The sequence below is a fragment of the Boeremia exigua genome (assembly GCF_020726555.1).
Source record: "Boeremia exigua strain MPI-SDFR-AT-0100 chromosome Unknown C7974scaffold_6, whole genome shotgun sequence".
In the NCBI taxonomy this organism is placed as follows: Eukaryota; Fungi; Ascomycota; class Dothideomycetes; order Pleosporales; family Didymellaceae; genus Boeremia; species Boeremia exigua.
Genome location: NW_025763523.1, coordinates 2,461,040 through 2,486,878, shown reverse-complemented (window position 1 = coordinate 2,486,878; position 25,839 = coordinate 2,461,040). Strand labels below are relative to the sequence as shown.

General features: G+C 52.2%; 11 protein-coding genes across 11 annotated transcripts; 6 read left to right on the top strand and 5 right to left on the bottom strand.

Moving 5' to 3' along the window:
- The first annotated feature begins 236 nt into the window (after window positions 1–236).
- On the top strand, window positions 237–3,148 carry C7974DRAFT_194678 (uncharacterized protein). The gene is made up of 2 exons (XM_046136660.1): window positions 237–912; window positions 962–3,148. Exons 1-2 carry the CDS (start codon window positions 388–390, stop codon window positions 2,987–2,989), a joined length of 2,553 nt encoding a protein of 850 aa, XP_045997633.1. The 5' UTR covers window positions 237–387; the 3' UTR covers window positions 2,990–3,148.
- On the top strand, window positions 3,149–4,302 carry C7974DRAFT_194685 (uncharacterized protein). Its single transcript, XM_046136661.1, has 3 exons — window positions 3,149–3,403; window positions 3,571–3,714; window positions 3,846–4,302. Exons 1-3 carry the CDS (start codon window positions 3,307–3,309, stop codon window positions 4,166–4,168), a joined length of 564 nt encoding a protein of 187 aa, XP_045997632.1. The 5' UTR covers window positions 3,149–3,306; the 3' UTR covers window positions 4,169–4,302.
- Window positions 4,034–6,229, bottom strand: C7974DRAFT_194671 (uncharacterized protein). The gene is made up of 2 exons (XM_046136659.1): window positions 5,952–6,229; window positions 4,034–5,900 (listed from the first exon to the last, which is right to left on the bottom strand). The coding sequence occupies exons 1-2, from the start codon at window positions 6,012–6,014 to the stop codon at window positions 4,437–4,439; spliced, it is 1,527 nt and encodes a 508-aa protein (XP_045997631.1). The 5' UTR covers window positions 6,015–6,229; the 3' UTR covers window positions 4,034–4,436.
- Window positions 6,230–6,722: 493 nt separating this feature from the next.
- C7974DRAFT_311897 (uncharacterized protein) lies at window positions 6,723–8,573 on the top strand (the record flags this gene model as incomplete). The annotated part of the gene is made up of 4 exons (XM_046138328.1): window positions 6,723–7,001; window positions 7,049–7,091; window positions 7,145–8,227; window positions 8,287–8,573. The coding sequence occupies 4 exons, from the start codon at window positions 6,723–6,725 to the stop codon at window positions 8,571–8,573; spliced, it is 1,692 nt and encodes a 563-aa protein (XP_045997630.1).
- A 62-nt stretch (window positions 8,574–8,635) lies between these two features.
- C7974DRAFT_194697 (uncharacterized protein) lies at window positions 8,636–10,236 on the bottom strand. The gene is made up of 2 exons (XM_046136662.1): window positions 9,338–10,236; window positions 8,636–9,284 (listed from the first exon to the last, which is right to left on the bottom strand). The coding sequence occupies exons 1-2, from the start codon at window positions 10,072–10,074 to the stop codon at window positions 8,804–8,806; spliced, it is 1,218 nt and encodes a 405-aa protein (XP_045997629.1). The 5' UTR covers window positions 10,075–10,236; the 3' UTR covers window positions 8,636–8,803.
- Window positions 10,237–10,303: 67 nt separating this feature from the next.
- On the bottom strand, window positions 10,304–12,772 carry C7974DRAFT_194566 (uncharacterized protein). Its single transcript, XM_046136656.1, has 3 exons — window positions 12,147–12,772; window positions 11,080–12,102; window positions 10,304–11,027 (listed from the first exon to the last, which is right to left on the bottom strand). The coding sequence occupies exons 1-3, from the start codon at window positions 12,487–12,489 to the stop codon at window positions 10,501–10,503; spliced, it is 1,893 nt and encodes a 630-aa protein (XP_045997628.1). The 5' UTR covers window positions 12,490–12,772; the 3' UTR covers window positions 10,304–10,500.
- A 1,212-nt stretch (window positions 12,773–13,984) lies between these two features.
- Window positions 13,985–15,030, top strand: C7974DRAFT_194629 (uncharacterized protein). Its single transcript, XM_046136657.1, has 2 exons — window positions 13,985–14,312; window positions 14,364–15,030. The coding sequence occupies exons 1-2, from the start codon at window positions 14,105–14,107 to the stop codon at window positions 14,942–14,944; spliced, it is 789 nt and encodes a 262-aa protein (XP_045997627.1). The 5' UTR covers window positions 13,985–14,104; the 3' UTR covers window positions 14,945–15,030.
- Window positions 15,031–15,737: 707 nt separating this feature from the next.
- C7974DRAFT_310782 (uncharacterized protein) lies at window positions 15,738–17,872 on the top strand (the record flags this gene model as incomplete). The annotated part of the gene is made up of 6 exons (XM_046138285.1): window positions 15,738–15,890; window positions 15,954–16,211; window positions 16,263–16,766; window positions 16,817–17,063; window positions 17,113–17,639; window positions 17,699–17,872. 6 exons carry the CDS (start codon window positions 15,738–15,740, stop codon window positions 17,870–17,872), a joined length of 1,863 nt encoding a protein of 620 aa, XP_045997626.1.
- An 878-nt stretch (window positions 17,873–18,750) lies between these two features.
- C7974DRAFT_413610 (uncharacterized protein) lies at window positions 18,751–20,517 on the top strand (the record flags this gene model as incomplete). Its single annotated transcript, XM_046143743.1, has 2 exons — window positions 18,751–18,899; window positions 18,948–20,517. 2 exons carry the CDS (start codon window positions 18,751–18,753, stop codon window positions 20,515–20,517), a joined length of 1,719 nt encoding a protein of 572 aa, XP_045997625.1.
- Window positions 20,518–20,530: 13 nt separating this feature from the next.
- Window positions 20,531–22,164, bottom strand: C7974DRAFT_194639 (uncharacterized protein). Its single transcript, XM_046136658.1, has 2 exons — window positions 20,914–22,164; window positions 20,531–20,861 (listed from the first exon to the last, which is right to left on the bottom strand). Exons 1-2 carry the CDS (start codon window positions 22,016–22,018, stop codon window positions 20,647–20,649), a joined length of 1,320 nt encoding a protein of 439 aa, XP_045997624.1. The 5' UTR covers window positions 22,019–22,164; the 3' UTR covers window positions 20,531–20,646.
- Window positions 22,165–23,103: 939 nt separating this feature from the next.
- On the bottom strand, window positions 23,104–25,079 carry C7974DRAFT_194491 (N-acetylglucosaminyltransferase-like protein). The gene is made up of 2 exons (XM_046136654.1): window positions 23,607–25,079; window positions 23,104–23,551 (listed from the first exon to the last, which is right to left on the bottom strand). The coding sequence occupies exons 1-2, from the start codon at window positions 24,935–24,937 to the stop codon at window positions 23,362–23,364; spliced, it is 1,521 nt and encodes a 506-aa protein (XP_045997623.1). The 5' UTR covers window positions 24,938–25,079; the 3' UTR covers window positions 23,104–23,361.
- Between the last annotated feature and the right edge of the window lie 760 nt (window positions 25,080–25,839).

Here is a 25,839-nt window from a genome sequence, read left to right as displayed (position 1 = left end):
CCACGACCAAGAACTACGCGATCATCGATTCCATTCACTCACCGCCACACTCGAAGTGCTAAGTACATGCACTCGGATATCTCAATGACCGTTTCAAACCCCATATCTTTCTCACTGTATGCCGGCTGGATTGAAAAGATACTGCGACCCAACATAGGAGCCTGGTCGTCATCTACGAAGTGCTGAGCCAACGGTTGCGTTCGGCGCTAATGCTGCCGCCACCAATGTCCGAGCCGAAGTCCGAAACTCACTTCGTAAAGGGTGCATCCCCGACCGCTGCGCCTCATCTCCTTTCCCATCTCCGCCTCCTCCGAACCTTTCCAGCACACGGCAAGCACAAAATCGGACGCGACAACATTGGGAATACGATTACGCGCACGACTCGATATGTCGACCAGGAGCGCAGAACCTGAGTCACGCGACAATTCACCAGACCATGACGATACGTCAGAGAAGCGCGCAAGTAAGAAGCGTAAGGTGCTTTCATGCTATGCGTGTCGCAACCGTAAAATGAAATGCGATCGTGTATATCCAGTCTGCGGGCGGTGCCAAAAGACAGGCAGGGCTGACCAATGCTCATATGATCCACGACTCCTCGAAGAAGCACACGTGCAACCTGGCCAGCCGCTGACTAATGCGAACACAATGTTCACTATGCATGACAGTGGTGTCAATGAAGACTATACCAAGGATGATGCTCCAGAAGCCTTACGTTGGATGCTTAGGATGCAAGAGCGCAGGATTGGGATGTTGGAAAAGGCGCTCACAACGACATCCAAGAGCGGCAACCCGTCGCAGCTGAAGGATATATCTGTGAAAGAGCCTGAGATGACGGAAGAGATGATGTTCAGAGGCAAAGGGTTCAAGACGCAGTTCCACGGCACAACGAGCGTGATGAGCATGATTTCTCAGGTAGTCCCGTCGACTCCTCTGTTATTGAAACTGCCACTAACCTACATAGTACCGTGACCTACAAGCTTTCACTCGTCAGACGCTAGCAGTTGACAACTCGATGTTACGAGTCAAGAAAGATTTCAAGGCTTTCCGAGACCGGAGAAAAGTATTGATGAAGGAGAGAATCGCAAGGACGTACGGTACAGATGAGGAGATCTTCGCGTCACTCCCGCCAAAACACGAGCTTGACGTTCAAGTCGCACTATACTTTCGCACCTACGAAAACACGTACCGGATATTGCATGAGCCAACGTTCTGGCAGGAGTACAACAGCTTTTGGGAACGACGAGATGACAGACAAGCTGGCTTTGCTACCATTCTGGTGCTCATCGCCGCAACCATGAAATGTTCCACGGTCAAAGACGATGTTTTCGTTGGCGACAGTACCTCAGACCGAGACGCGGCATCCAATCTCATCGAAACATGCGAGATGTGGCTGAATAGGCAACCGCGAAAGCGGCTCACACTACCATTCTTCCAGCTTCAGTGTCTGGCTTTGCTCGCGAAGAGAACAAATTGCGTCAAGTTGAAACAAGATTGGTTGACTGCAGGTGATGTTGTGCGTCTAGCTCTCGCGTCTGGAATGCATCGCGACCCGTCTTTACTCAGCATCGGCCGGATTTCTGAGTATGAGAAGGAAATGAAGAAACGCCTGTGGTACACTATCGCAGAGCTCGAAATTCAATCCTCAATTGACAAAGGCATACAATCCTCTTTGACTGGGTTGTTTTTCGATACACCACCGCCTTCCAACCTGCCAGATGAGGTATTCTCGCTTGAGACCAGAGAGATGCCAGTCAGCCGACCTATCGAATGCTTCACGTCGACATCATATCTGATCGCCGCGCAGCGATCACTGCCACTGCGGATTCATCTTACTCAGCTTTTGAACAATCCGTCGAGTCAATTGCATTATACCGACGTTGTCCATTACGACGAACAGCTCATGGCCGCTCTTTCTGAGCAATTGGTATGGACAGACTCGCGTGCAACAATACCTCTGGCACTGCTTGGATTCCAGCTTCGACAATATCTACTCGTGCTGCATAGCCCGTATGCCAAACGAGCATCCTCGGAGAACCGCTTCGCATATTCCTTTACTGCTACAGTAGACGCAGCAAGCTCCATCATTAGCACTCATGACGAACTTGCTTCGCAAGGGATCCTCATCCTCAATCATCTCCGTAATGATGTGGTCCGTGTCGGCATGACACTCTCACAAGTCGCTGCTTTCAATTGCACAAGACATGAGTTCATGCCATCGGGACTCCCCACAATGCGCGATCAAAGCCAGCTGGTAGACCCTAACAGACACATTGCAGATATTCCCTCGTTAAGTAGCGATGTTCCTTTCATGAACAAGGGAGGGTTCGCCCCTCCAAGTCATAAATCGTACCTCGCAGTCCTTCCACACGAATTCCTTCCACGGACCTTGATCAAGACCTCCATCGATATTCTCGAGCGCACTCTTCAACTTTTCGAGCGCAAGGTAATGCGCATTGGCACAGGTTACATGGAATACTGGCTCCTTAGTGCAGCAATCGGCATGCTCCCGCCGCTGACTCCGCCTCCTCGAACATCGTCTTCAATTACGCATCGCATCAGCAACGAAGACGAAGTGCGCGAGCGCTGCAAAACTGCTCTCGATCGCTTCACAAACCTTGCGTTTCGCGTTCTGGCGATGCAACGTGATCCGAAGAACAGCCTTGCCGCAGGACTGAGGGCCAGCATGAGCGGGAGTAGTCCGAGTGAGGCGCGGACTCCGAGTGAGTCGAGAGGAACCATACTCTCGAGTCGGTCGGCTGGAAGCTTTGGTACGAAAGGCGTAGGGGCCTTTACGAGCAGTACTAGCAGTCATTCTGGACACGGTATGATTGGAGATATGCCGTTCCCGCCCATGAATGAAGGTTCGAGCAGCAACAAGACCCCAGATATTATGAACAGCAACTTCGATCCTCTCGAGGATATGGACGTGGATTTGAGCGGGTGGACCTTTCCTGATTTCTGGACATTTGACTTGGCAGGCGACTTCTAAGCGCAGGAGGCGCGGCACATACTCAACCTATTACCTCACATAGTCTAACAAACAGACACTCTTCACATGCCTAGAGAAAACGGTTCTCATGCTCAGCATCCAATAGCAACATCAGCCGAGTATTCAGCCCTGGCTTATCAGCAGCCACATGACGTCGCGATCCTGCAGCTCAGGCAACCAGCAACACAAGAGTTACTTCAAGAGAACGGCGGGAGCTTATCTCAAAGCCGTACTGTACCTTACTGCGAAATATCGAGTCGTCTAGTACAATATCATTCGAGGACCTTGTTGGCACAACTACACTCCTCACTGACATCATGGGCTGCTCGCAATCCTCCACCATCGTCTCCAGGGGCGGTAACAACACAGACTGTGACAATTGCACGGATTGTCACAACTGCACGGACTGCACTGGTATGCTATTCATCTCGTAATCTAATATCATAAGCCTTCACGCTTGGATCGTCTTCTCGTCATCTTTCGCTCTCTTCTGTTATCTGTGCGCGAACTAGAATCCTTTCTTTGGCCTGCATTCTGCCTCAGACACGGCTCATACGTGTATGTCATCGCTGAGGCTCCAGACTGCGTATCATGCTCGAGCTGCACTTTCTCCTCGGGCTGCGAGCGCTGCTCGAACTGCATACGCAACGCCCAGTGCCGTGACAGTCACAACTGCACGGCGTGCTCGGAATGCGTGCGGTGTCGGAACTGTACGGGCTGTATTGGTAGGGTCCCCCTACTAGCCTTCGCCTTCTTCTCTTGTTCTCTCACTATTTCGATACGCGGAATGTTATTTACTTCGCCCATAACCCCGCTCCTCCAGCCTAGATTCACACCTGACATCAAACGCTTCTAGATTGCACATCCTGCAGCAACTGCACGTCCTGCACCGGCTGCACCTCAGAGAAAAACAGCACAGACTGCACCAACTGCTCTGGTGGCCACAATAACACGAATTGCACGGATTGCATCGGCGGCCACAACAATACGAACTGCTCTAATTGTGTCAACTGCAGTAATTGCACTGACTGCAGCGGCCTGGAGAACGCGAGGAATCAGACGGGCGTGCACAAGGATCGGAAGGTAAAGGTGAAGACGCAGGAGGCGCTGACTGAGGAGGGCGCAGATGATGGATATGGAGATGCTCCACCGGCGTACAGCGTTGAGGGCAAGAAGTGAGATGTACCTGTGTGAGTGTGGAGGGATATGGATTATGAGATGTTAGGCAAACCTATGTTCACGTCGGTAACTTCGTATTGAGTTCAATTTGTAAGATTGATGATCTCGCTGTGCTCTATCCCGAAGCCTGCTGTGAACGTGTTCTCCGCTCCACGATGTGGGATCTCCGGCTATGTTGGCAAGCTCTGGGTCTGGCTGCAAAAACATTGGGCTCAATCATCGTTCACATTCCGCGACCAATATGTAGACAATAATGTATTTCTGCTCGTCACTGGACTGCTTCTTTTCTTTTCCGCCTCCTGACCTTTTCGTTATAGTCTGTCACTAGCTCAGCAGCGCCTGCCAGATCTTCCTCAGGCAGCCAATCGTGGCTGTCCTTGTAACCCTCCCACTTGACGAGGTAGAACTTCCTGCCGGTTTCGTCATGGTAGTGCTCGATGATCTCTTCGACAATATACTCCTCTGCGTCGTCGTCGTCGTCGTCGTCGTCCTCGTCGTCCTCGCTGACACTAGGCGTCTCGTCCACACTTAATGCCCTCTCGTGCGGGGCTGACAAGCTAGCAGGAACTGTTGTGTGGGTATAGAGACTGGCGTCGTGATTCTTGTGCCCTTTGATGGTCGGTGGAGGGTCTGCAGGTACAGAATCGTCTTCGCTTTCTGAGGTTGATTCTTCGATCTGGGATGACCGCGGAAACATGAGGGTATGCTGCGGTGTCATGCTCTCTGTCTTGTATCGTTTCCGTCGGTGACCATCTCCCTCGTCTGAGCCTTCCGATACAGTGACTGCGATCGCGACTTCGCCAAGGTCGTCCTCAAATTGGAGTTGCATGGCAGCACTTGACACGGAATCATGTTCACTCTCCTCAGAATTGGCATCAGTGCCAATGTCTGGAACTTCCGGGTTGGCGCGTCGTAGTGGGTTTGGAGAAACAGGCCGATGAGGCTGTACAGGAGACAGAGGCAGCGCGCTGCTGGTTATGAAGGCCGAGCGCATGAGACCTGGCGACGATGGTCCTGGCAGGTCGTTCTCAGATTCGGAGCTAGTTTCTGCAATCTCGTCTCGTGATATCGGCGGCTCGTGATTCTTAGTCCCACTAGGCTCGCTGTCGACGATCTCGTCCTGCACGAATTCGAGGCTCCTCATTGCGCCAGACAACAACCCACCTTTTCCGCGCCAGCTGCCCCTTCCTCTACCTCTCCCACGCCCTCTTCCCTTTGGACGGCCTCTCGATGTGTTTGATGTCTGCAGCTCAGGATCGATGCCAAAGCTGTCCAGCATATGACCACCTCTACCTCTTCCACCGCCTGCGCGCGCATTCTTCTGCATGCGCCTTCTGATCTGCTCCTCTTCGTCCTCTCTGTCTGCCACCGCCTGTGCTTCGGCCTCAATCCTGAACTGCTCGTTCTCGAACCGCTCAAGCTCGCGGGGACTCACATACTGCAAGATCCTGCTAACATCAACGGTTTCGACTTCAGTCCCGCTCTTCTCGCTATTGTCGCTGCTCTGCACCCATGTGCTGGTCGGCTCCTGGCCACCTAAGTACGTGATCTCGACGAAGTAAAAGTTGCGTTCGAAGGAGTCCTCGGTTTGGCGGCGCTCGATGATGCGCGTGCGAGCATCAGGTATAGGACAGTCGTTAGACACATGCGGCGTGACGGCGACAGGCGCTTGGCGGACGTGCCAAAGGTTCTCATAGACGGACGGCGACGGTTTATAGGTCTCCCATTCCCACTGCGCGTGTTAGATATAACGCTGGCTGGCTGGCGCATGGCGCAGACTCACTATCATTGTTCTGCCACCGCCGCGGCCGCGACCACGGCCTCCACGTGGGCCTCTCACGGACATGGCGGATTACAAAATAGGCGCTTATCCAAATGCGCAGCCAAGTGAAGGTGAGGCGGTCGCAGCGACAGCGACCAATTTCTGTTGCGACGCGTCATGGCGAAACATGGTGCTTGTTGTTACTCTGCACGCGAAGTCACGACCTCAAGACCGATTGCTGACATAATCGCTCCCAGCTGCTGGCGCAACGGTCGCATTCCGCATTCCTTGTCCGGCAAACAAAGCTATTTCAACATACACTCCTCCAACAGATCTATATCAAAAATGCAGCTTCCGATGTTCCCCGACATAGCAGCTCTGTGCGCTGTCGCTGAGTCACCTCGCACGAACCAGTTTTTTTTTTCCACATCCCTGGAGTACTCAAGGGTCCCGTAGTACACTAGATGCATCATCAGATTCAGTCTGGCCAGGGCGAGCTCATCGCTTTACATAAGTCCCGCAAAGCTCGTGATGCGTAAAGCTTAATACTTCTAGCATTCATCTGTATGCATGACAAAGCCTGTGGCGCCCAATCACCATCCTTTGATCGCCCATTCCTCCTCTTAGTAGCATCCTCAGAACATCAGTCAGCAAATGGCGGCAAGTCATCTCGAGGCGTCTCAAGAAGAGATGGACGGACGTGTGCAAGGTCAATCTCTCGATTGCTCAAACTCACCACACTCTACACCCGGATCTTCAATCAAAGCTCGTTCTAGCTCTGATCGGGCTACAATGCCTGAGCCTACGCTTGGCTGCCAAATTGCGCCTCACTACGACCGCGAGCAGTGGCCATACAACAGCGATAGCGAAAGCGACGGTACTGGCACAGGGAGCGAAGCTGAAAGTCCAGCGCAAGAAGAAGCCGTCCGCGATGCATTAGCCATAGAGAAAGCTGAGACCCAGCATTCCCGTGGCATCACACCAGCTCTTTCCAAAATAAACACTCAAAGATCAAGACGCAGTCGAAAGGATGTTGCACAAACTCCAGTTGGCTTCTGGCACTGGAAGATGGTGAGATGCCCCCAAGCCTGCTGGTAGTACTCAAGCTAATTCTACAGGCCGGTGTACGCTTGCACGTGCTCCGACTATGGCTTCGAACAAGTGAGTGCCCGGAATCTGTGTCTTCTAGAGCGCTCATACTAACCAATGCTTAGACCTCATTCTGGGTGTTGCCATCATGGCCTTCCTCTGTCTCTTCTGGGGCGCCCTGTTTCGCGAGAATGAGAACGTCAAACATCTAAAGATTCTTGTGGTCGATTTTGACGGCAGCGCACCATTCACCGAGACGGTCCCATTCGTTGGACCATTTGTGACCGAAGCGGTTCGGAACATGACTGCATCAGGCGGCATAGTCCCCACCTACTCGTTCGAATCGCCCATCGAGTTCGACTATGACCCGTTGAAGGTCCGCGAAGCTGTGTACGATATGCAGGGATGGGCTGCAGTGATTATCAATCCCAATGCGACCGCTCTCCTCAACGATGCCATTAGGCAGGGCAACACCACCTACGATCCTGCCGGAGCATGTCAGATTGTCTACAGCTCTGCGCGCGACCAGATCACAACGTCAACATTCATCCTTCCCAGTCTGACTGCGCTTCAGAGACGCGTCGGTGCCACGTTCGGTCGTTCGTGGATTCTGCACCTTGGGTCAAACCTGCAGGATCTACGCGCCACTGAAGCTCCCCAAGCGCTATCGCCGGGTATCGACTTCACGGTCTATGACCTACGACCCTTTGGCCCGCCCATCGCCACACCCGCCATCAGCGTCGGTCTGATCTACTTGATCATCATCTCATTCTTCAGCTTCACTTTCTTTCTGCCGATCCACATGAAGTACCTCTCGCCCAAAGGCCACCCGCCACTGCTCTTTCGTCACCTGATTGCATGGCGTTACATTGCTACTGTTGGCTCATACTTCTTCTTGTCACTTATCTACAGCTTCGTCAGTCTGGCCTACCTCATGCCAATGTCAAACCAGCCCGCCAGCCATGTCTGGCCTGCTAAGAACGCAAACGCATACGGACGCGGTACATTTGTGGTATACTGGATGTGCAATTGGGTTGGCATGACAGCGTTCGGACTTGCCAGTGAGAACATGGCAATGCTTCTCGGCACGCCATGGACGGCGCTGTGGCTGATCTTCTGGGTCATCTCGAACGTAGCCACCGGCTTCTATTCGCTCGAACTGGCGCCGAATTTCTATCGCTGGGGGTACGCATGGCCGATGCACAACAGTAAGTTCACTCTCTTGCACACCTCCCGCCCGAGTTTGCATAAACTAACCACATCACAGTCGTCGAACTCACCCGCTCCACCCTCTTCGATCTGCAGCAGTCCCATGTCGGTCGTAACTTCGGCATTCTGTTCGCCTGGGTCGCTGTCGACACCATTCTCTTCCCGATATGTTGCTACTTCATGCGCTGGAACACTGCACGCGTCAAGCGCAACGCTGCACAAGCCGAGGCTAGCTGGCATGCGAAGATGGAGAAAGAGAGGGACGAGCCAAGTCTGATGGCTCGAGTGACAACCCGTGGGAGTCGTTGGAATAGCAACGCGGGTCGAGACGCCGAACGGGGATAATTGCGTAGGGTGTCGGAATCTGGAAATCGATTCGCGTGTCCCAGAGTCAATGAAGCAGTGGCTATATCGCCGTCAAGATGTACAACAGCTCTTTTTGAATTTTACAGTATTGTAAGGCACAGACTACCACTTCGGCAATCACGAGCAAAGACCAAGCGAGTTGAACAGCATGGACAACTTCAGCATTGTTACGAAAACACCATATTCTGGGAGACCGCTTTCCAATAACATCACTTACTCTCCCCACCCGCCCCCAAACTCGTACTCCTGATATACGGCTCAAGAGGAAATACCTGCCTCTCCTCTTCAACTCCACCATACACCTTCTCCCACCTCTCCGCGAGACTCTCCGGCGTCTCCCACGCATTCTCCGGATCTCGCAGCCACAGCCTAACCAAATGTCGCTGCTTCTCCTCCGTATTCGTGAACCCATCGCGCGCATGGAAGATACTCAGGTTGTTCGCAAACTGCACATCGCCCTTCTTGAAGTCCAGCGACACCGCGTGCTTCTCCGCGAGAAAATGTAGTGCGTCGAGGGCTTCCGCTTGCGCTTCGGTGATTGGCGGGATATCGGACGAGCGCGGTAGGCCTTGGAAGCCAGTGAATGTGCGACGTGCGTACTGGATAATCAGGCGCTCCGGAGACGTCGGGGTCGCGGGTTGGTGGTGCAGCAGCGGGCGGTTTATGTACGGCTTTGCTTTATCGCCGAAACTGGACATGTTAGTTGTGCACACAGCTTAATTGGGGGAGGAGCGCGGTCTTACTTCTCAGCCGGCCACGGCTCGGCCAGTGTGCGCATCAGATCCGGTCGCGTGCGCGCCAACTCGTTGTACACGCGCCAGCTGCTACTCAACTTGCTCTCGCCACCCGTGGCCGCCTCCTCGAGACTCAGCAACGCGATCACATCGCCCGCGTCGGTGTGAAAGACCTGTTTGTCGGTGGTGTAAGCTGGGGCTCCGATTTTGTTCGCGTCGTAGACCTTGCTCAGGTCTTTGATGTGGTTGAGCACGACATCTGCGGGTTTGCCATCGTACTGGTTGTCCTGGCGGCCGCGGATGGGCGCGATGTGCGACGCGAGACCCGCGTAGATGGTTATTATGTCTTCGCGTGTGTGTGTCGATACTGGCAGGCCGCGGATGACCTTGAAACCGAAAGCGTGGTGGATCTCATGCGAGATTTGTCGCAGTTTGCTGTGCAGGTTTGGCAGTGGGAATGTTTCCTGGTTCACATGGCCCAACGGCTTTCCCAGGCTCTCGAAGTGTTGTAGCGCTGCTTCGAGCTCGTCTAGGTCTGCGGTGGAAAGCTCGTATTTCCAGTTGAAGCGGGAAGCTATGTCCGTGTTGTCCCAGACAAGATCAGACTTAAGCTCCGAGGGGAATCCAGGGGGTAGTGTTTTGCTCAGGTCCTTGCTCTTCAAGCTTCTTTGCACTCGCGCGAGGTATTTGTCATGATCTGGTGTATAGCCAATGTCTGGTTGCTGTGCAACCTCTGCGATAGCCATGTTGTTGTCGTGGAAGTCAGTATAAATAATAATAAGATACCTTTATACAGTCAAAATATAGTCAGGGCGATGATCAGAGTTTTATATCTTGTTAGCTCGTTGTTTGGAGGGGAAGTTGCAGACTACCTAACGTCAGTGGGGTAGCTATTGACGTGAGAGCTGTTGTGGAGCTGATAGCCGTTATAGGCAGGATACGACAGCTCATATCAGGCTAGTATGACGTGCTTAGCTCTCGCTTGGTCACCATTCATTCGTAGCATGTAGATCTACCATATTGATTTTAATAAGACACCGATGATGCCGTGGAACGCCGCGAAACACCGTGTGTGGGCTGCACGACTTGTCCAATGTCTATTCAACATCTATGGGAGATGCAAGATCCACTAAAAATTGAAAAGCTAACAGGAAGATGTCTCGCAAAGACACCTACATAAAGAGTGCAGTAGGCCTGCGTTGCGCCATTCTGAGAAAGGTTGTGTTACCAGTAGCCATGGGCCACCCACTCGAAGCAGTACCAGTGCCGGTGATGAGACTCGGCGCACCCGTCATCATTGGCATGTTGCCTGTCCCAGTCTCAAGCGGGCCTACTTCGGACACCGGTGTCTCGATCGATGGCTCCTCAGTCATTTCAGGCTCGGCTGTATCTTCCGTTGGCTCAGGCTCAGCTTCTTCCGTGGTCTCAGGTTCGGGGGTTTCGGTTGGCTTGGCGTTATCGGGACCAACTGGAATACATGTTGAGTAGAGTGGCCAGGCAGTCTCGTACAGGTCTTTCCGGAAGTCAGGAGCTTCATTGACATCACCTGCGTTGAGGTTCACGTTGATACCGACGTCGGTACCAACTTTTACGCCAACAGTCTTTTTGCTCTCACAGACACCAACGGTGTCGACCACGCCAGACATTTTCGCCTCGAAGAATGGCAGTTGAGCATCCACAGAGGCTTGATAGCCCCATTCTATCACTCATTAGTATACTTGGTGGGAAGATGGGTCTAAGGAGTCACTTACTTCCGAAGAGTTCAGCCTTTATCTGAACTCCTAGTTCACTCCATGCGCGGATACTCCCACCCACCTCAGCGCTGAAAGTTGGGGGAAGCTTCTCAAAAACTGGCTCCCAACCACTGATACTGTTCTCCTCTGGCTTTGAAAGCCTTACATTAACCTTGGCTTCGTCCTTCAACGTAGCCTTAGCTCCAATGGTCATCTGGCTTGTGCCCTCAAGAGCCGATGAACCGAAGTGAACGCCCATAGTGATGAACGGACCAATCGAGACTATCTTCGCGATTTTGAGAGCCTGAACTGGAATCTCGATCTCGGGCTTCATGTCCCATTGCAACTCCTTTCCGAGCTTTCCATCAGCGTCAAGGGACAGCTCCATGACTCCAGTCACACCTTGCGGGTGGATTGTAAATGTAACATCTTCCGGGATTCCAAAAAAGTTCTTCTCGACATCAAAATCCGCGATTATGCTGCCCTCGGTTGTCAGTTCGAGATCGGCACTGAGAGCCATTCCGGCTGTCTCCTTCGAATCCTTGGCGTAGTTGAAAATGTTCCCCGTAAAGGTATTCGAGATGTCCATCTTGGTACCCTCATCATCATCGCCGCGACGTGCTAGATGCGGGTGAGTGACATTGGCGGTAGCCGGATCAACGTACTCGTGTTTTACGCTAAGCTTGAATGATTGTGCTACTTCCTCCCATTCCTTCTCTTGTGCAGTGATCTCAGCTGTCAGCTTAGCATCATTGAATTTGATCCCGCTAACGAGATATGGGGATCGGTCGTCCCCTTGGAAGCACATATTCGGTTCTGTGACCAGAATAAAGTGATTGATGTCCGCGTCGTCGGTCCACTTCCATGCCGATTTTGCGTACTGGAGGGACTCAACGTCGCCGAACTCCAGGGTCACGGGTTGTCCGGGAGCTCCACAGTTTATGGACTTCATGCGCTTTGCGAAGTTCTCGACAGCGAGAATATACTCGTCATCTCTTTGGGCAGCCATTGTAAAGTTTGCAACGAAAATATTATCGCCAGCTTTGAAAGTCAGACAAAGGATTCAAGAGGCGGGATGTACATACCATATCCTCCCCAGAAGAAGGTAGAATGTTTGGCAGGATCGAAACCGCCGTTTCCGGGTATTTCGCGTTTCTCAGACCGGCCTCTCAACAGTACACCAGGGTCGCTGATGGGTTCCAGTTGCACCGCAGGTAGGCTTCGTTTTTCAACCACTTTGACTTTGACATCTTCCGGGTTAGTAATTGGATTCAATATGAGAGGAGCTGGTGCTCGTTTGGCTGGCTTGCCTGGGACACTGTCTGGGTTAAGACCGGTGCCCCAGGGGTCCAACTTGAGAGCACCTGTTTCGAGAACGAAGGCAGTCAGGAGGGCCAGCCTCAGAAGACTGCGTGAATTAAAGAACATGGTGTCAGGCTTGCTGGCTGGACCGTGTATATAAGCTATGAACGACTGTAGGACGAAAAGCCTGCGCAATGGACTGAATCGGAGATGGAAGTCCACTAATGACTGAAGAAATGGCAAAAACCGCAGCAACGAATGAGTGTGTTGGAAGCCTGGACATCATTTTCGTGACACTGAAGGACCGTTTTGTATACAAGAAGAGTGGCCTCGTCTGAGACCTGAAGGCCGTCATACTCGTAGAATCTCCGCAAGCAACCACTCGCACTGCCAAGACGATGATAGTTCAATGTCCGTAGTGCTCGATGTCCATCGTTCGGTCAGCTCTGAGGACATGCTTGAACAATGTAGGTCTGCGCACGGCACAGCAGGCGAATCCATCGCATCGCAGTTTCCGTACCCCGATCGTGAATTACATTCCGTTGATCCAACTCATCAAGGTACGTTGAGCATCTTTCAATTCGTTGTACCCCTGCACGACTAACAGAATTGCGGGCTCATATCCCAAAGAGTATTGTGTTTGTAGCGACAGTAGGGGAATAGACATCCGTAGTCGCTTGCTGAAGTGTAGCTCAAGTGTGGGGTGATTGTGCTGCGGCATGCGTCCTAGAATAGCTCGACTGTGCCGCTTCGGGGATCACACTGTGAGACGGGCGGACAATGTGGGCACCGCAAGGCGGCCAACAATGGCAAAAACGCTTCGGACTGTCTGTGTGTAAGCCCTCCGCAAGTGACTTCTCTCTTGTGCTGAGAACAGATGACTGAGCTTCATTAAAGGCGTCAACGGCTCTGACATTGAAGTTGCGTAGACATACAAGTCGCGATAATGGTGGAGGAAGGCGCGGTGCGGGCGCAACGGAGCCGCGGCCGCCAATCAGCGCGTATCCGCAACGAGCTTTTACCTCACCACAGCACAATGCTTCGGGTGCGCTCTGGGTGGGCTCAGATGCGCGTTTAGTATATCGACTAAACCGTTCTAGCGCAGTCGAATCTCGCATGTATAGCAACTGTCCAGTACTGCAGCGTCAATGCAGCCAACATTGGGAGCGTGAGCGCAAGCATCGGGTACCTAGAGCTGACCTTCAGCAGTCATTTGTCTGCCGTAACCGGAAATCCTCTTGCGACTCGGACTTCTAGGATTACCGGTTCCTGGAGATCCACAGATTGGGTGTTTGATCCTACTAGCGGCCTTATCGAAGTCTGCCATGCCAGCATGCAGACAATGAAAGAGCCTTGTCTTGTACCCACTAATACTGGCGCAGCGCGCAGCCCAACAGCAAATAGAATCCAACTCTCTCGGAGTCTCTCGTTCATGCTCCGCAATTTGATGTCCAAATCTTGCACAATTGATCTCGGTGTTGGGGCAGATAGGTACGCCTAAGACGTGGCGTTTCACAACTCCGTGCAGACTCCGCCCAGCCTCACCACCAGGGGGCGGCGTTCTCTGGTGCTCGGATCATGCGGCAAAGAGAAGGTGTACGAGGGCAGTGTATTGCTGTATAAGATCCAAGTAAAAGTTTGCTAAGACCGTCAGCCTTCAAGTCTCATTTCGAAGCTCCATACCCAACATAGTTGCATCATTCGCAGACCTAAACTTCACGTCTACACACAGTCATCAGAAATGCGATCCTCTACAGTCGTCGCCCTCTTCGCAGGTGCAGCGGCAGCCCAGTCGTCCACGGGCTCTGCTGCTACCGGATCGTCCGCAGTTGTTGTGAATGGGATCATGCCCGCACCCACTCTCACTGTGATCGGGTCTAGCTCAGGCACCACGACCTATGTCAACTCGTGCACTGGCGAAGGAATTCCTGCTTCTTTCCTCACTCCCGGTATGCTGCGTTCCAGACGCGCTTTCTCAAAGCTGTACTGACCTTTGGCAGAAGCGTCCGGCTCGGCATCTTCATCCTTGATATCAAGCGTGCGCTCTCCGGCAGGTACTCTTGCGATGTCACCTATCTCTGCGCCGGCAACTACAGCAGCCGCGCGTCTCCGCCGTCAGGATGATGGTGGTTTGTTCGGTGGTTTCTGTGAACCGATTACCATCAAGCAAGGCCCTTCGTCGGTCCAAATTCACTTGGAGGACCCCACCAAGGGCGCATGGACTGCCGACATGAACTGCGCCTGGAAAGGAGAGCTCACAACTGCTGACTTGACATGCACTGGTACCCAGAGCGGCACCTTCGCTGAGCTCAACTCGATTGCGGGCGTGACATCCGAGATTATCAAGGCAAGCGATGCCAGTCAATCTTCGATGATCCAGACTGTCAGCGTCGTCCAGCCAGCCTCCAACTCTGCATCTCCTACAGCCTCTGTGTCTCAGTCTGACTCCGCCAACACCACGGCCTCTGGATCGGGCACGGCTGCAGCGACCGGTGCTGCTGCTGGAACTCCTCTACCTGGAGGCATGATGGCTTTTGTTGCTGGTGCTGCTGGCATGATCGCTGCCGCGCTTACGCTGTAGGTAAGCGCTAGCTTTGTGAGAAAATCGTGTTTTCGTGGGTCCACGGAGGCTGGTGTTGCATCGCAAAATCACTTGCACATCGTCGCATTTTCGGCTTTGTTTCGCGGCTGCGCATGACTCAGTGCCCTTAGCTCTGACCGGTGCTGCATCTTGACATGGGGTGGAGGGGGGGATGCGCGCCGTTTTGCTAGCCTCAAAGTCGTACAAATGCATTACACCCCGCCCGATCTTCAACGTGCATTGCGATATTGACCCCGTCCAGAGTGTGTGCGAATGCTCACATCGATCCTTCAGTGCGTTCAGCGGCGGTTTTGAAGCGATTCGATTCGATGTTGTGGATCTTCTCCGCATCGGCGTGCCCGACTCCAGCCTGGGGTCGTTGGGGTTGTTGGGGTCATCGAAATGTGGAGCTAAGCACGAGACCACAAACTTGGCCTGGACAAACTACCCAATGTTACAAGCACCTGCTGCCAAGGGTTGGCATGTGACATACGTCATCCTCTCGCGACAAAGCTGTCTGCATACAGTAATCCGTCTGTCTATCAGGCGACAATGCTCCAATGATCGCGATGTCGCACGCCGTGCCTGCCGCTGTAGCACAAACGACCGGGATTAGGAGACTTGCCTCTACCTTAGACGCGGGCAAAGTGCCTCCGCAAAGCTCCCCACTGTGATGGTGGGGAGCTATATAATCTCCGTGTGAAGCCCAGCGTTGTCCAAGAGAACCCGTTACCCACAAGTCTCTTGTGAACTTCTTGTCAACTGCTAAGCCTGCTGCTAAGCACTGCCAATCATGGCCGACGCGAAGGAATTTGAGACCGTCAGCCCGGCCCCACAGACTCACAACGAGAAGATCGAAGATTCGACTGCAAAACATGATGAGTTTCCGGAGGACACTGGCCGTCGTCAGTCGGTTGCGCTCAACATCGTCGAGAACCCTCTGAAGGTATACATCATGATTTGCGAATGAGATCTCGTTTGCGCTCAGGCCACATGCTAACCTCTGCAGCGCAAATCTCCAGCACACACGGCCTCTGACGCTCGGGAATGGGCTGAGGCGAATGGGCTCCAAGAGCATGCATCTCTCTTCGGCAGGGGTGCTTTGGTTGCGCGAGATCCGGAACGCTTCGAGAACATCACCGAGCTTGAAGCCGACGAACTCGAGGCTCTAAAGTACGAGCGCGACCATAAGTGGCACGGTTCGAAGATGCTTTGGTACTCGATTTCCTTGTGCGCCATTGGCGCCGCAACACAAGGGTGGGACCAGGTGAGTAACGGTCAGCCTCGTGAGCAATCAGCAAGTATTGACACAACATAGACTGGCTCGAACGGCGCCAATCTTTCTTTCCCAAAGGAGTTCGGTATTGACGAAGGCGCCAGAAACGAGTGGATCGTTGGTCTCATCAACTCTATCATTTTCTTGACTGCTGGTTTGATCGGCGCATTTATCGTCGACCCGCTAAACCACTACTTCGGACGACGTGGAGAGATCTTCATCACCGCCCTCTGTCTCACTGCTACGCCAATCGGCTCCGGATTCGCCAAGTCATGGGAAGGCCTTTTCGCCGCGCGTTTTATTATGGGCATTGGTATCGGTGCAAAGAACGCCACCGTACCTATCTACAGCGCCGAGATGGCCCCTGCGCGTATCCGTGGTGCTCTTGTCATGTTCTGGCAATTGTGGGTCGTTATTGGTATATTCTTGGGTTTCTGCGCCAATGTCATCGTCATGGGCGCGGGTGACATTGCGTGGAGATTGCAATTGGGCTCTGCGTTCATCCCCTCGTTTATTCTGGGTGTCGGAATCTTCTTCTGTCCAGAGGTAAGCTCATATTTGGTTGACAGACATTTCATCGTCCTAACAATCCATAGTCTCCCAGGTGGCTGATGAAGCACGGAAAGTTCGCAAAGGGGTTCGAATCGATGAATAAACTGCGCGCTCACCCCATCATTGCGGCACGGGACTACTACTACTCCAACATCATCTACGCCGAAGAGCTGCGCGTGGCAGGCGACAGCACCTATTTCACCCGTCTTCGCGACTGCTTCACTGTTCCGCGAATCCGACGCTCCAACTACGGCGCCTCGACAGTCATGCTTGCTCAGCAGATGTGTGGAAGTGAGTATTGATATACCGCCTGTAAAGCCTGGATGCTAACGAAAACCAGTCAACATTATCTCTTTCTATTCCGCATCCATCTTCACGCGTGCCGGTTATACCGACACGGAAGCCCTTTACGCCTCTCTCGGTTACGGTGCGGTCCAGGTCGTCTTCACAATCCCAACGCTCTTCCTCATCGACACCAAAGGTCGGCGCACATTGTGCTTGATCACATTCCCGCTCATGTGCATCTTCTTGCTTGCCGCTGGTCTCTCGCTTTTGAATGATTCGGGCCCTCGGGGCGCTCAAATTGGGCCTGTGGTGCTCTTCGTGTACCTTTTCACCATCATGTATTCGCTCGGCGAAGGCCCTGTAGCGTTCCAGTACAGCGCTGAGGTCTTCCCTACGATCCACCGCGAGCAGGGCATGGCATGGGCAGTGTGCATCAACAACACCTTCGCTGGCATTCTCGGCCTGACATTCCCGCGTATGCAGACCGTTATGACACCAACGGGCGCGTTCGGGTTCTATGCTGGATTGAATCTGGTGGCCTGGGGCATGATATTTTGCTTTGTACGCGAGACCAAGCAGCTTGTAAGTCTCCTGCTCTGAGCCTCTACTCTACGTTTGGAGTGTTTGCTAACCATATGCAGACTCTTGAGGAGCTCGACCAAGTCTTCTCGGTTCCAACGAAGCAGTACCTTGACTATGAGACCAAGGTCTGGCTGCCGTACTTCATCAAGCGCCATATCTTGCGCAAGCAGGTTATCAAGCCGCCACCGATCATCGAGAAGGCTGGGAGCACTGACTCTCTGCCCACGGCGTAGGTGCGTGAGCGTGAGACGGGCGTGTCGCAGGCGCTGCGCGGTGTGCACAGCGATCACGCGACATTGTCGTCTTTTTGGATAGGTAGACCATAGAGACGTAAAGAGGTTGCCTTTTCCGTATTGGAAGACGGATGCATGCGCTGTCATTATACCCCTCTATCCAAACATAATGTAATACCCTCCTTGATGTCTTGATCTCCTTTGAATCATCAATGTCCTCCCAGACTAAATGTAGATCGATCACTCTGTGTATAGCAGCACAAGGAGTTAACAACGATCGGCGAGCTTTTTCACGTCGTGACGCGTCATGTGGCACTCAAACGCACTTACCACCAGTGTTGGTGGTGTGTCAGAGTTTGATGACATGCAGGACGGAGGAGAAAGAAGGGGCTGGGAAGCGCGGTCGGCTTAGCGCTGACAAGCGCGCCTGCGGGGTCCGCCAGCTGTATCAGATCTCCAAAACCTTCAACGCCACCATTTCATCAATCGACCGCCAATGGCTGCGCTGTACCTGTCAAGGGCAACAGGGTTCATTTTGTGAACCCATGCGTCTAAAGAACATCAGACATGTCTGGGTTATGACCATCTGACCATATTACGGGCATATATCGGGTTTGAGTTGACATGAACCCGCGACCGGTGATGCCTCAGCCGTTCAGCCTCAGCCTACCTTGGCTTGGCCCCATGCGCGCCTGAAGGGCCGCAGCACAGGGCTATATGATGGACCGTTCCGGGCCGCATTTCGCTCCCCGCTATATACTTCAACGAAGTTATCACTGTAAATTCGCGTAACCTCTTGTCATTGGTCCGCACACATGCCAGCTGTTCATAAAGCACAGAGCTCAGTAAGTGGCTATTCTGGACCGCAAATCATCGATATGCCTTCACCGCCGGGTGAGGAGGGACAAGATTTCGACACACGTTTACCGAAAATGCTACACTCGCCTGAATACAGCGATCCATATGCCTTGATTGGTACATGTAACGAGGAGAGACGCGAAGCTCCGGAATGGAATGTTGACGACTTGTAAGTAAAGCCATCTTCGTCGCATGCGACAGTTTTAATCAACACTAGAGCCGACAAGCCCTATCTAGCTCATGTGAAGCTGCTCTCGCAATCCTGGAGGCCGCTGCAACAACTGGCCGATTGGCTTCAAATCGGCACCGCACCTTCACAATGGAAGTATCTAAAGCAAGCGAAATATCAAATCGAGCGAGAAGAGCGACTCAAGCGGACCAATCTTACAATCATTGAGTATCACCCAGGACAGGACCCAACGGCAAAACTGGTCACAACAGCTCTTGACTTGAAGGAAATTCTGTCCAATCTTGAGCACGAGCCTAACGAAATACCACCCACTCGGCTGTTCATTGTCGAGGATCTCTCGCGAGAGGTCATAGAATTACTTGGTTCGGCCTTTGACGTCGATCCCTTATTCTTCCGTGAACATATCGAAGACTATGTATGGCACAATACACGCGACCCATGGGCGATGCCTCCGAGTCTTATGTCGAGCATAAAACGACGATCATGGTTCCGCGTACGTAATGCGAGACTTCGGTATTACGCCGACTCCGATTCTTTCATGACTGCGAAACTGGAAGCAAATTACTGGAACGTACTTCGCCGACCGGACGACGACAACAATCATTGGCAGTATAGAGATGCGGATAATGCTGTTGTATCGATCACACGGACAAAATCAACCATCTGGATTGGAGCGGATAAGAACCGTACAGGTGGGACAGTGTGCATAGTCCTTCTAGATCCTACCACCAAGGAAGGGAAGCCACTTTGGTATGATCGTGCCAGTTGGCTGCCCACACTCAGCATGAAAGAACCCAATATGCCTGAATTGTCAAAGCTTTCCAAATCATGGTACAAGGATATCGTCCAAATGACGCTGATGTATCCGTGGTTCGAACCTCATGGCGATCATGATACGGTTGACCCTCGAGTGTTCGCACTCCCTACGATATACACGATTTCGGCTGAGTGGCTGATCGTTTGTGACTACGTCAAGGCACGGCTCAGCCAAATCGAGTGGGAGCTCGAGCTGCCAAAGGTTTTCCGTGCTGGTTCACGAATCGAGGACTCGTCACGACGTCTATTCACCTGGCGTCGCCAGATCCCCATCTTCCGCGAGATGATCACAGAAACTCTAGATCAAGCAATACCAGTCGCGGTACACCTTACATCGGGTGTGATGAATGATTTCGACGAGACTAGACTTGAATTTGACAGGATACTCAGAATCGTGGACGACCTGCAAGTCCGGGTCGAGCGCTTGACTGCTGAGATCAACGCCGCGGCATCTCTAGAAGATGCAAGACGCAGTGGGCAAGAGAATCACTCACTTGCTCGGTTGACCTGGCTTGCATCAATTTTCATTCCGCTCACGTTTGTTACTGGCTTGTTCAGTATGAACGAAGACATCGCGGCGCTGGCAACGACATACAAATGGTTCTTTGCCACCGGGATCCCTTTCACGGTAATTTTGGCTGCACTTGGAGTGATTTTGAAGAGCAGTTGGTGGAATGAAAAGCAGGACAAAAATGCACGTCGAAGGGAGGCAAGGAAGCGCAACAAGAGGAGCGACCCGACATTGGAATATTTGGAACGCAGGAAGAGTGCGAAGCGATGAGCAGATTACGAGCATGTTCTTTTATTGAAAACTCAGAAGGCCTGGGCACCGACCAGGGATGCTGTACTATATTATATGGGAACTGGAGCGGCGAAGTTTTGCTCAAAGTCTAGACTCTCGCATGGAACCTTAGTTGATCATAAATGACCAGAACGACTTCGCCGCAGCGATACTTGGTAGGTCCACGGCACGATAGAAGATTTCCGACCCGATCGCGACCACAGACGCACAAACAACAAAGCTCGCCAACGTGCTAACTGTGCTGGCCGCTCCAGACTGATCCATGTGCATCCACAACTTGATCCCAACGGTGTAAATGATAATGGGCTGGACAAGGAATACGCCTGCAACGTGGTTAGCTCGAGTCGAAAAACACATCGCCTCATCAACACTTACTGAAGCTCCTCCTTCCAAGCGTCGTTAGCACGCTATTCCGGAGTACCCTCTGCGGTAAATCATAGGTCTCAATCAGGAGCATGACTCCAAGCATGAACAGGTAATTGTCGACGCGAGGTAATGGCTGGTCTAGATCCTGCTTCTCATTGTTCAAGCCCTCTGTGTATAGACTGGTGTGGCCATGGTGCTCGTTATTGCGCATACTCGGCTTCCAGGCGATGAACAGGAACTGCAAAACAATCCCCGTCAACACGAATGCTGCGTACAATGGCCACATCGGCACACTGAACTTTCCCATTTTGATCCCGGTCCGCGACTTGACTTGTAGATCCATGTTGAGCACAGCGTCAGTAATCAGGAGTCCCGTTACACTGTACCACGCCCAGCTCTGAACCCAGAACGCTGACAGGATGAATACGGCTAGCGCTTTGGTGCGCCAGGACGCTCGTGTATACGGCACAACAACCATGGTCATGTACACCGTGTAACTCTGCTGGAATAGTGCAGACACAATCCACATCGTACCCGACGGGAACGCGCTGCTCGCAGCCTGGGTGTTGTACTGCTTGTTGATCCAGAAGATGTCGAACAGCGAATTGAAGTACACCAAGAAGTTGCGCATGTGCATGGGTGTCTGAGTGGAGACATTACCCGTCTGAGTGAGGAAATCGGTGATGTACGCGGTGTCAGCAGCAGTGAAGGCCGCGACTGAGATCGAGAAAGCCACGAAGGTCGGGAGCCACAAGCGAATGCTACGACGGAAGACGCTGGATGCGCAAACCTCGCGTGTTGTGTTGCCCAGGTACGGCAGGGCGATTGTGCGGGCAGAGAGGAAGATGATCCATGAGTAGATCAGAGATTCGTTGCAGAAGATGACTGAGAAGGATTTGCGGAGGATGATTTGGTACAGTGGCCCATCTTTGTTCTTGGAGTCTGGGACTGCGGTTGGGAGGAAGACTTGGAAAAAGACGAAGAGAAAAGACTGCAGGACCAGAAGGCCGCGAAGGCCGATAAGGTAGTCTTGCGATGCAATTCGATCTGACGACAGAGAATTTGTTGTGGAGAAGACCGAAGTCAAAGGAGTGGACAGAACTTGCGACTTCATGATGGGAAAATGGTGCTTCAACGACAGTCTCTCAGAACGGATCAGAACAACGGCCTTGTTGAACACTACAGCAGCGGGAAATTTGCGTACGACGTTCAGCTAGTCTGGGGGCTCCCAATACACGTGTTGCTTGTTGCACAACTGGCGCCCGCTTTTTCCGTGGGGAGACCCGAGATCAGCTCCTTGGTATTCGGAGGCTTGACAGGCTTTGCACAGATTGTCGTCACAATCGCACAACATCTTGACGCACGGTGTGCCAAAATGGTCAACAGATTTCAGCTGCTACCCGAGAGTCATGACAAGCTGTATATGCGCCAAGGCGGAGTAGATACTTTGATTGCGTTTCTAGATAGATAGACATATGGGTGCTTACGGCGGCTAGCGCACACTAGAATTTGACATGTGTCGGTGGAGCGACCCGAGCCACCAACGTTGTTATCTTGTTGACAAGCAGATCACAATATTGGGTTTTGCAGTGCGATGTTGTCAGGCTTGGCAGAACACTCGTAATCATCGGCAAACAACAGAATTTTCTTTGTCACACACGTCAAGATTCAAATAAAGAGCTCTCTGAGAAGGACGCGTGCCGCTCTTTACGCGGTCAGCTTTTAACTGGAGCACTCCAATGTGTAGCCTGAAACTGTACCACACCGGGGATGCATTCTGTGGATTGCATGTGGTAGCAATCACAATCTCCCGATGCAGATCCTAGATCCATGTCAGGGGTGCATCAACCACCAAAAGACTTTTGCTTCTAGCTGACAAGCAAGCGGCTGGCATTGGCGTCTGGGTCCTACCGTAGACGAGCGCAAGTGGATCCAAAATGTCAAAGCGCCCTGTACTCTCCACGTGTTCCAAGATCAACGTCTTCCAGCGGATGAGGCTCTGCAGGGGCTAGTCAAAGCTGGAGCCACAAGCTAGGTTAATCGATTGTGTTGATTCGGCGAGACAACGCTGATCAGAAGAGCTCGCGACCGAAAGTAAATGTCGATCAGACCAATACAGGACAAGAGACTGCTCGACATCGAGTCATTTAGGCAAAGTTACTGTCGCATTAGGAAACCCGGCCGATAGAGATAACAGGTACGAAGATCACCCTTCATACACAAGAAGTCGGTGTGCATTCTAGCCTGTGCACCTGTACAATGCATATTACTGGTGTAAAGGTAAGTCACACCGAGTTAGGCTGAGACTGTCGATCAGATGCCGAAAGTAGATACAGATGTTTGATTGTGCGCATGTACTATGTTCGATAACAATCTGCTGATTCCAGTCAAACGCAAAAGTGAGAAGTAGATACAATGAAGCTGCGAAGTTGCCTGAAGTTGTGTAACGAAATAACGCTATTTCCTGGCTGTGGGGTTCCAGGAACTGTACTTGACAATCTGTCGAGCGTGTCCGTAAAGTCCAATAGTTGCAGATAACACCAGGTAGAATGGGTATGAGATCGAGAACAGAATAATCATCTTTCGTGAAATGAATTCGGATTTGACTTGATTGGTGATCCAGAGCGTGGCTACCAAGCACACTACACTGCCAGATGTTATTAGCACTTTCATTCAATCTGGAGGGTCAACATTGGACTTACCTAATGACAAATAGCCACTGTGACACCGGGTACTGAAAGTATACCAATTTCCACAACTCCTCACCGGAAGACGGGAACTTGACAATGACAAACGACAACACTAGACACGTGTATTGTGTGACGAGGTAGTATGATGCCTCGCGAATGAGGAGTAGCGAAAGAACGCCGAACCTGGCTGTGAAGTTTCTCTTGGTGTTTTCGTGGAGCGGATCCTGGACCCCGTTGTAAATCATTTTAAAGTGTCGCATGGAAGCTTGGGCCCAACCCTGTGCCCATCGAAGACGCTGCTTCCAGAATGCGCTGATGGTTGTAGGTGCTAACTCATACGATGTGACGTTGAGATCGTGTACAGTCTTGCACCCACGGGAGAAAGCTCGCAGTGCAGAGTCAATATCCTCAGTCAACATGGAGCCATCCATCTTCATTTCACGGAGAAGACTTGTACGCCAGTAGCCGTTGCTCCCACAGAAGAGACCAAAGCCCCACATCGTAGAACGTCCAGGGTGAGAGACAGCGTAGATCTTGTCGAATTCAACAGCGATCATGCTGGTGAGAAACGTGTCGTTGGAGTTGAAAATGATGCATCGGCCTTGGACAATATCGACCTCTGTGTCGGCCATGAAGCGTTCGGCTGCCCACCGAGGACCATTTGGATGCGGATAGTGGTCGCAATCGTAAATGGCAATGATGTCAGAGCCGGTGTCGAGCGTGAGGAAGTAGTTGAGGTTATCTGCTTTGGAGCTGGAGTTTGGAACCTTAATGATCCTGGCGTGAGGGTACTTCAAAGGTAGTTGGTGAAGTTCGGTCTCCAGCGGCTCGATTGGGAATGGCGTGTTGTAGAGGATGTTGATTCGAATTTTGTCTTGAGGATAGTCCAGTTGCTCCAAGGCATATATAGCACGGTCTACTATAATGTCTCTCTCGTTTGGTAGATACGCCACAATGATGAGATCCAGAACGGGCAGGTTGCTGTGGGCTGTGGGAAACAACCAGCCCTTCTCTTCCGCCTGGGTAACAACCTTCCTCGCCTCGCGACAAGGGGTGATACTCATGAAGGCCTCAATAACGGTCGCTCCAGCAATGTAGAAGTTCGTACACATGTAGATGAACCAAAACACGGCAATCAGGCCCTCGCTGCAGTACATGTACATGCATGTCGAGAAGATGAAGTAGGATGCCACGAGGCAAAACGGGGTCCACTCAGATAAGAACGAAGAAATTCTCTCAGTGACCTGCATGCTCGTTCTTCCCTTCCCTGTGCCTTGCTGGTCGGTCGGTACAATTGGCGCAACCTCGCCAATATCGACAGTGAAATCCTTGGTCTCTGACATGGTGGATATGAAACAACTGCGCGGCGAATGGCAAAAGCGTAGGGATAAAAGTCCAGTGAAACGTCAGTCAAAGTGAGTGATGACTTTCAAGAGTGGTTGAGCTGCAGTAATCGAGTCCAGAGCATCAGTCAAAAGTACAGAGGCTGGGGCAGCACAATTCGTGCTGAGGATAGAACGGGGTAACAAAAGCAGAAATGATTGACTGTTGGTTGGCAAGGAAATGGATACCAAAGCTGAATGATGACTTGGCTTCGGAACAGATTGAGTCACTGCACTTCGCGTCTGTCACGACTCTCGCGCTCTTGTTGGTTTTACCGGGCTTAACGACGAATGAAAGCGGGGCTGGATAAGAGCCTTGCGATGCACATCCTTGTTTATCTTGCAGACGCGAAATTGCAAGATGTGCTTCAGCATAATCCCGATCGTCGCCTTCGGTAGACCTTGGCAATAATGGACCATGTTGTCGGCGCGGCACATCCGTGGGGGGAAGATCGGGTGTGGTATCATTGTGCCGACTGCAATACTCCGTCCCTACAATAGCCTGCAGTGCAGGGTTAGTTGGGCTTGGTGCTCCTGGGTCTTACGATAGGTAACGCATTCTGCAGGCTTACAGGGCTTTGTAGGTGGTACTGCATCCGCCATCCTGATGGGGTGTACGACTTTGTGTCATGGGGACGAGTGAAGATCAGTCAACATGTGCATGTTTACAGTGGGGGCCAATGTCGGCGCGGACGAATATCAAGGTGCAGGTTAGGACAGGTCGCGCTCAACAGATCATCAATGAGGTGCGTGAGAGGAGTGTCCGTGCGAGCTGGTGTTTTGGGGACGCGCAACCCCCGCTAGTACCTGACGCTATCGCGGAAACGCCCCACTCCCTGGCAAGCATCACTTTTTCTTTCTCT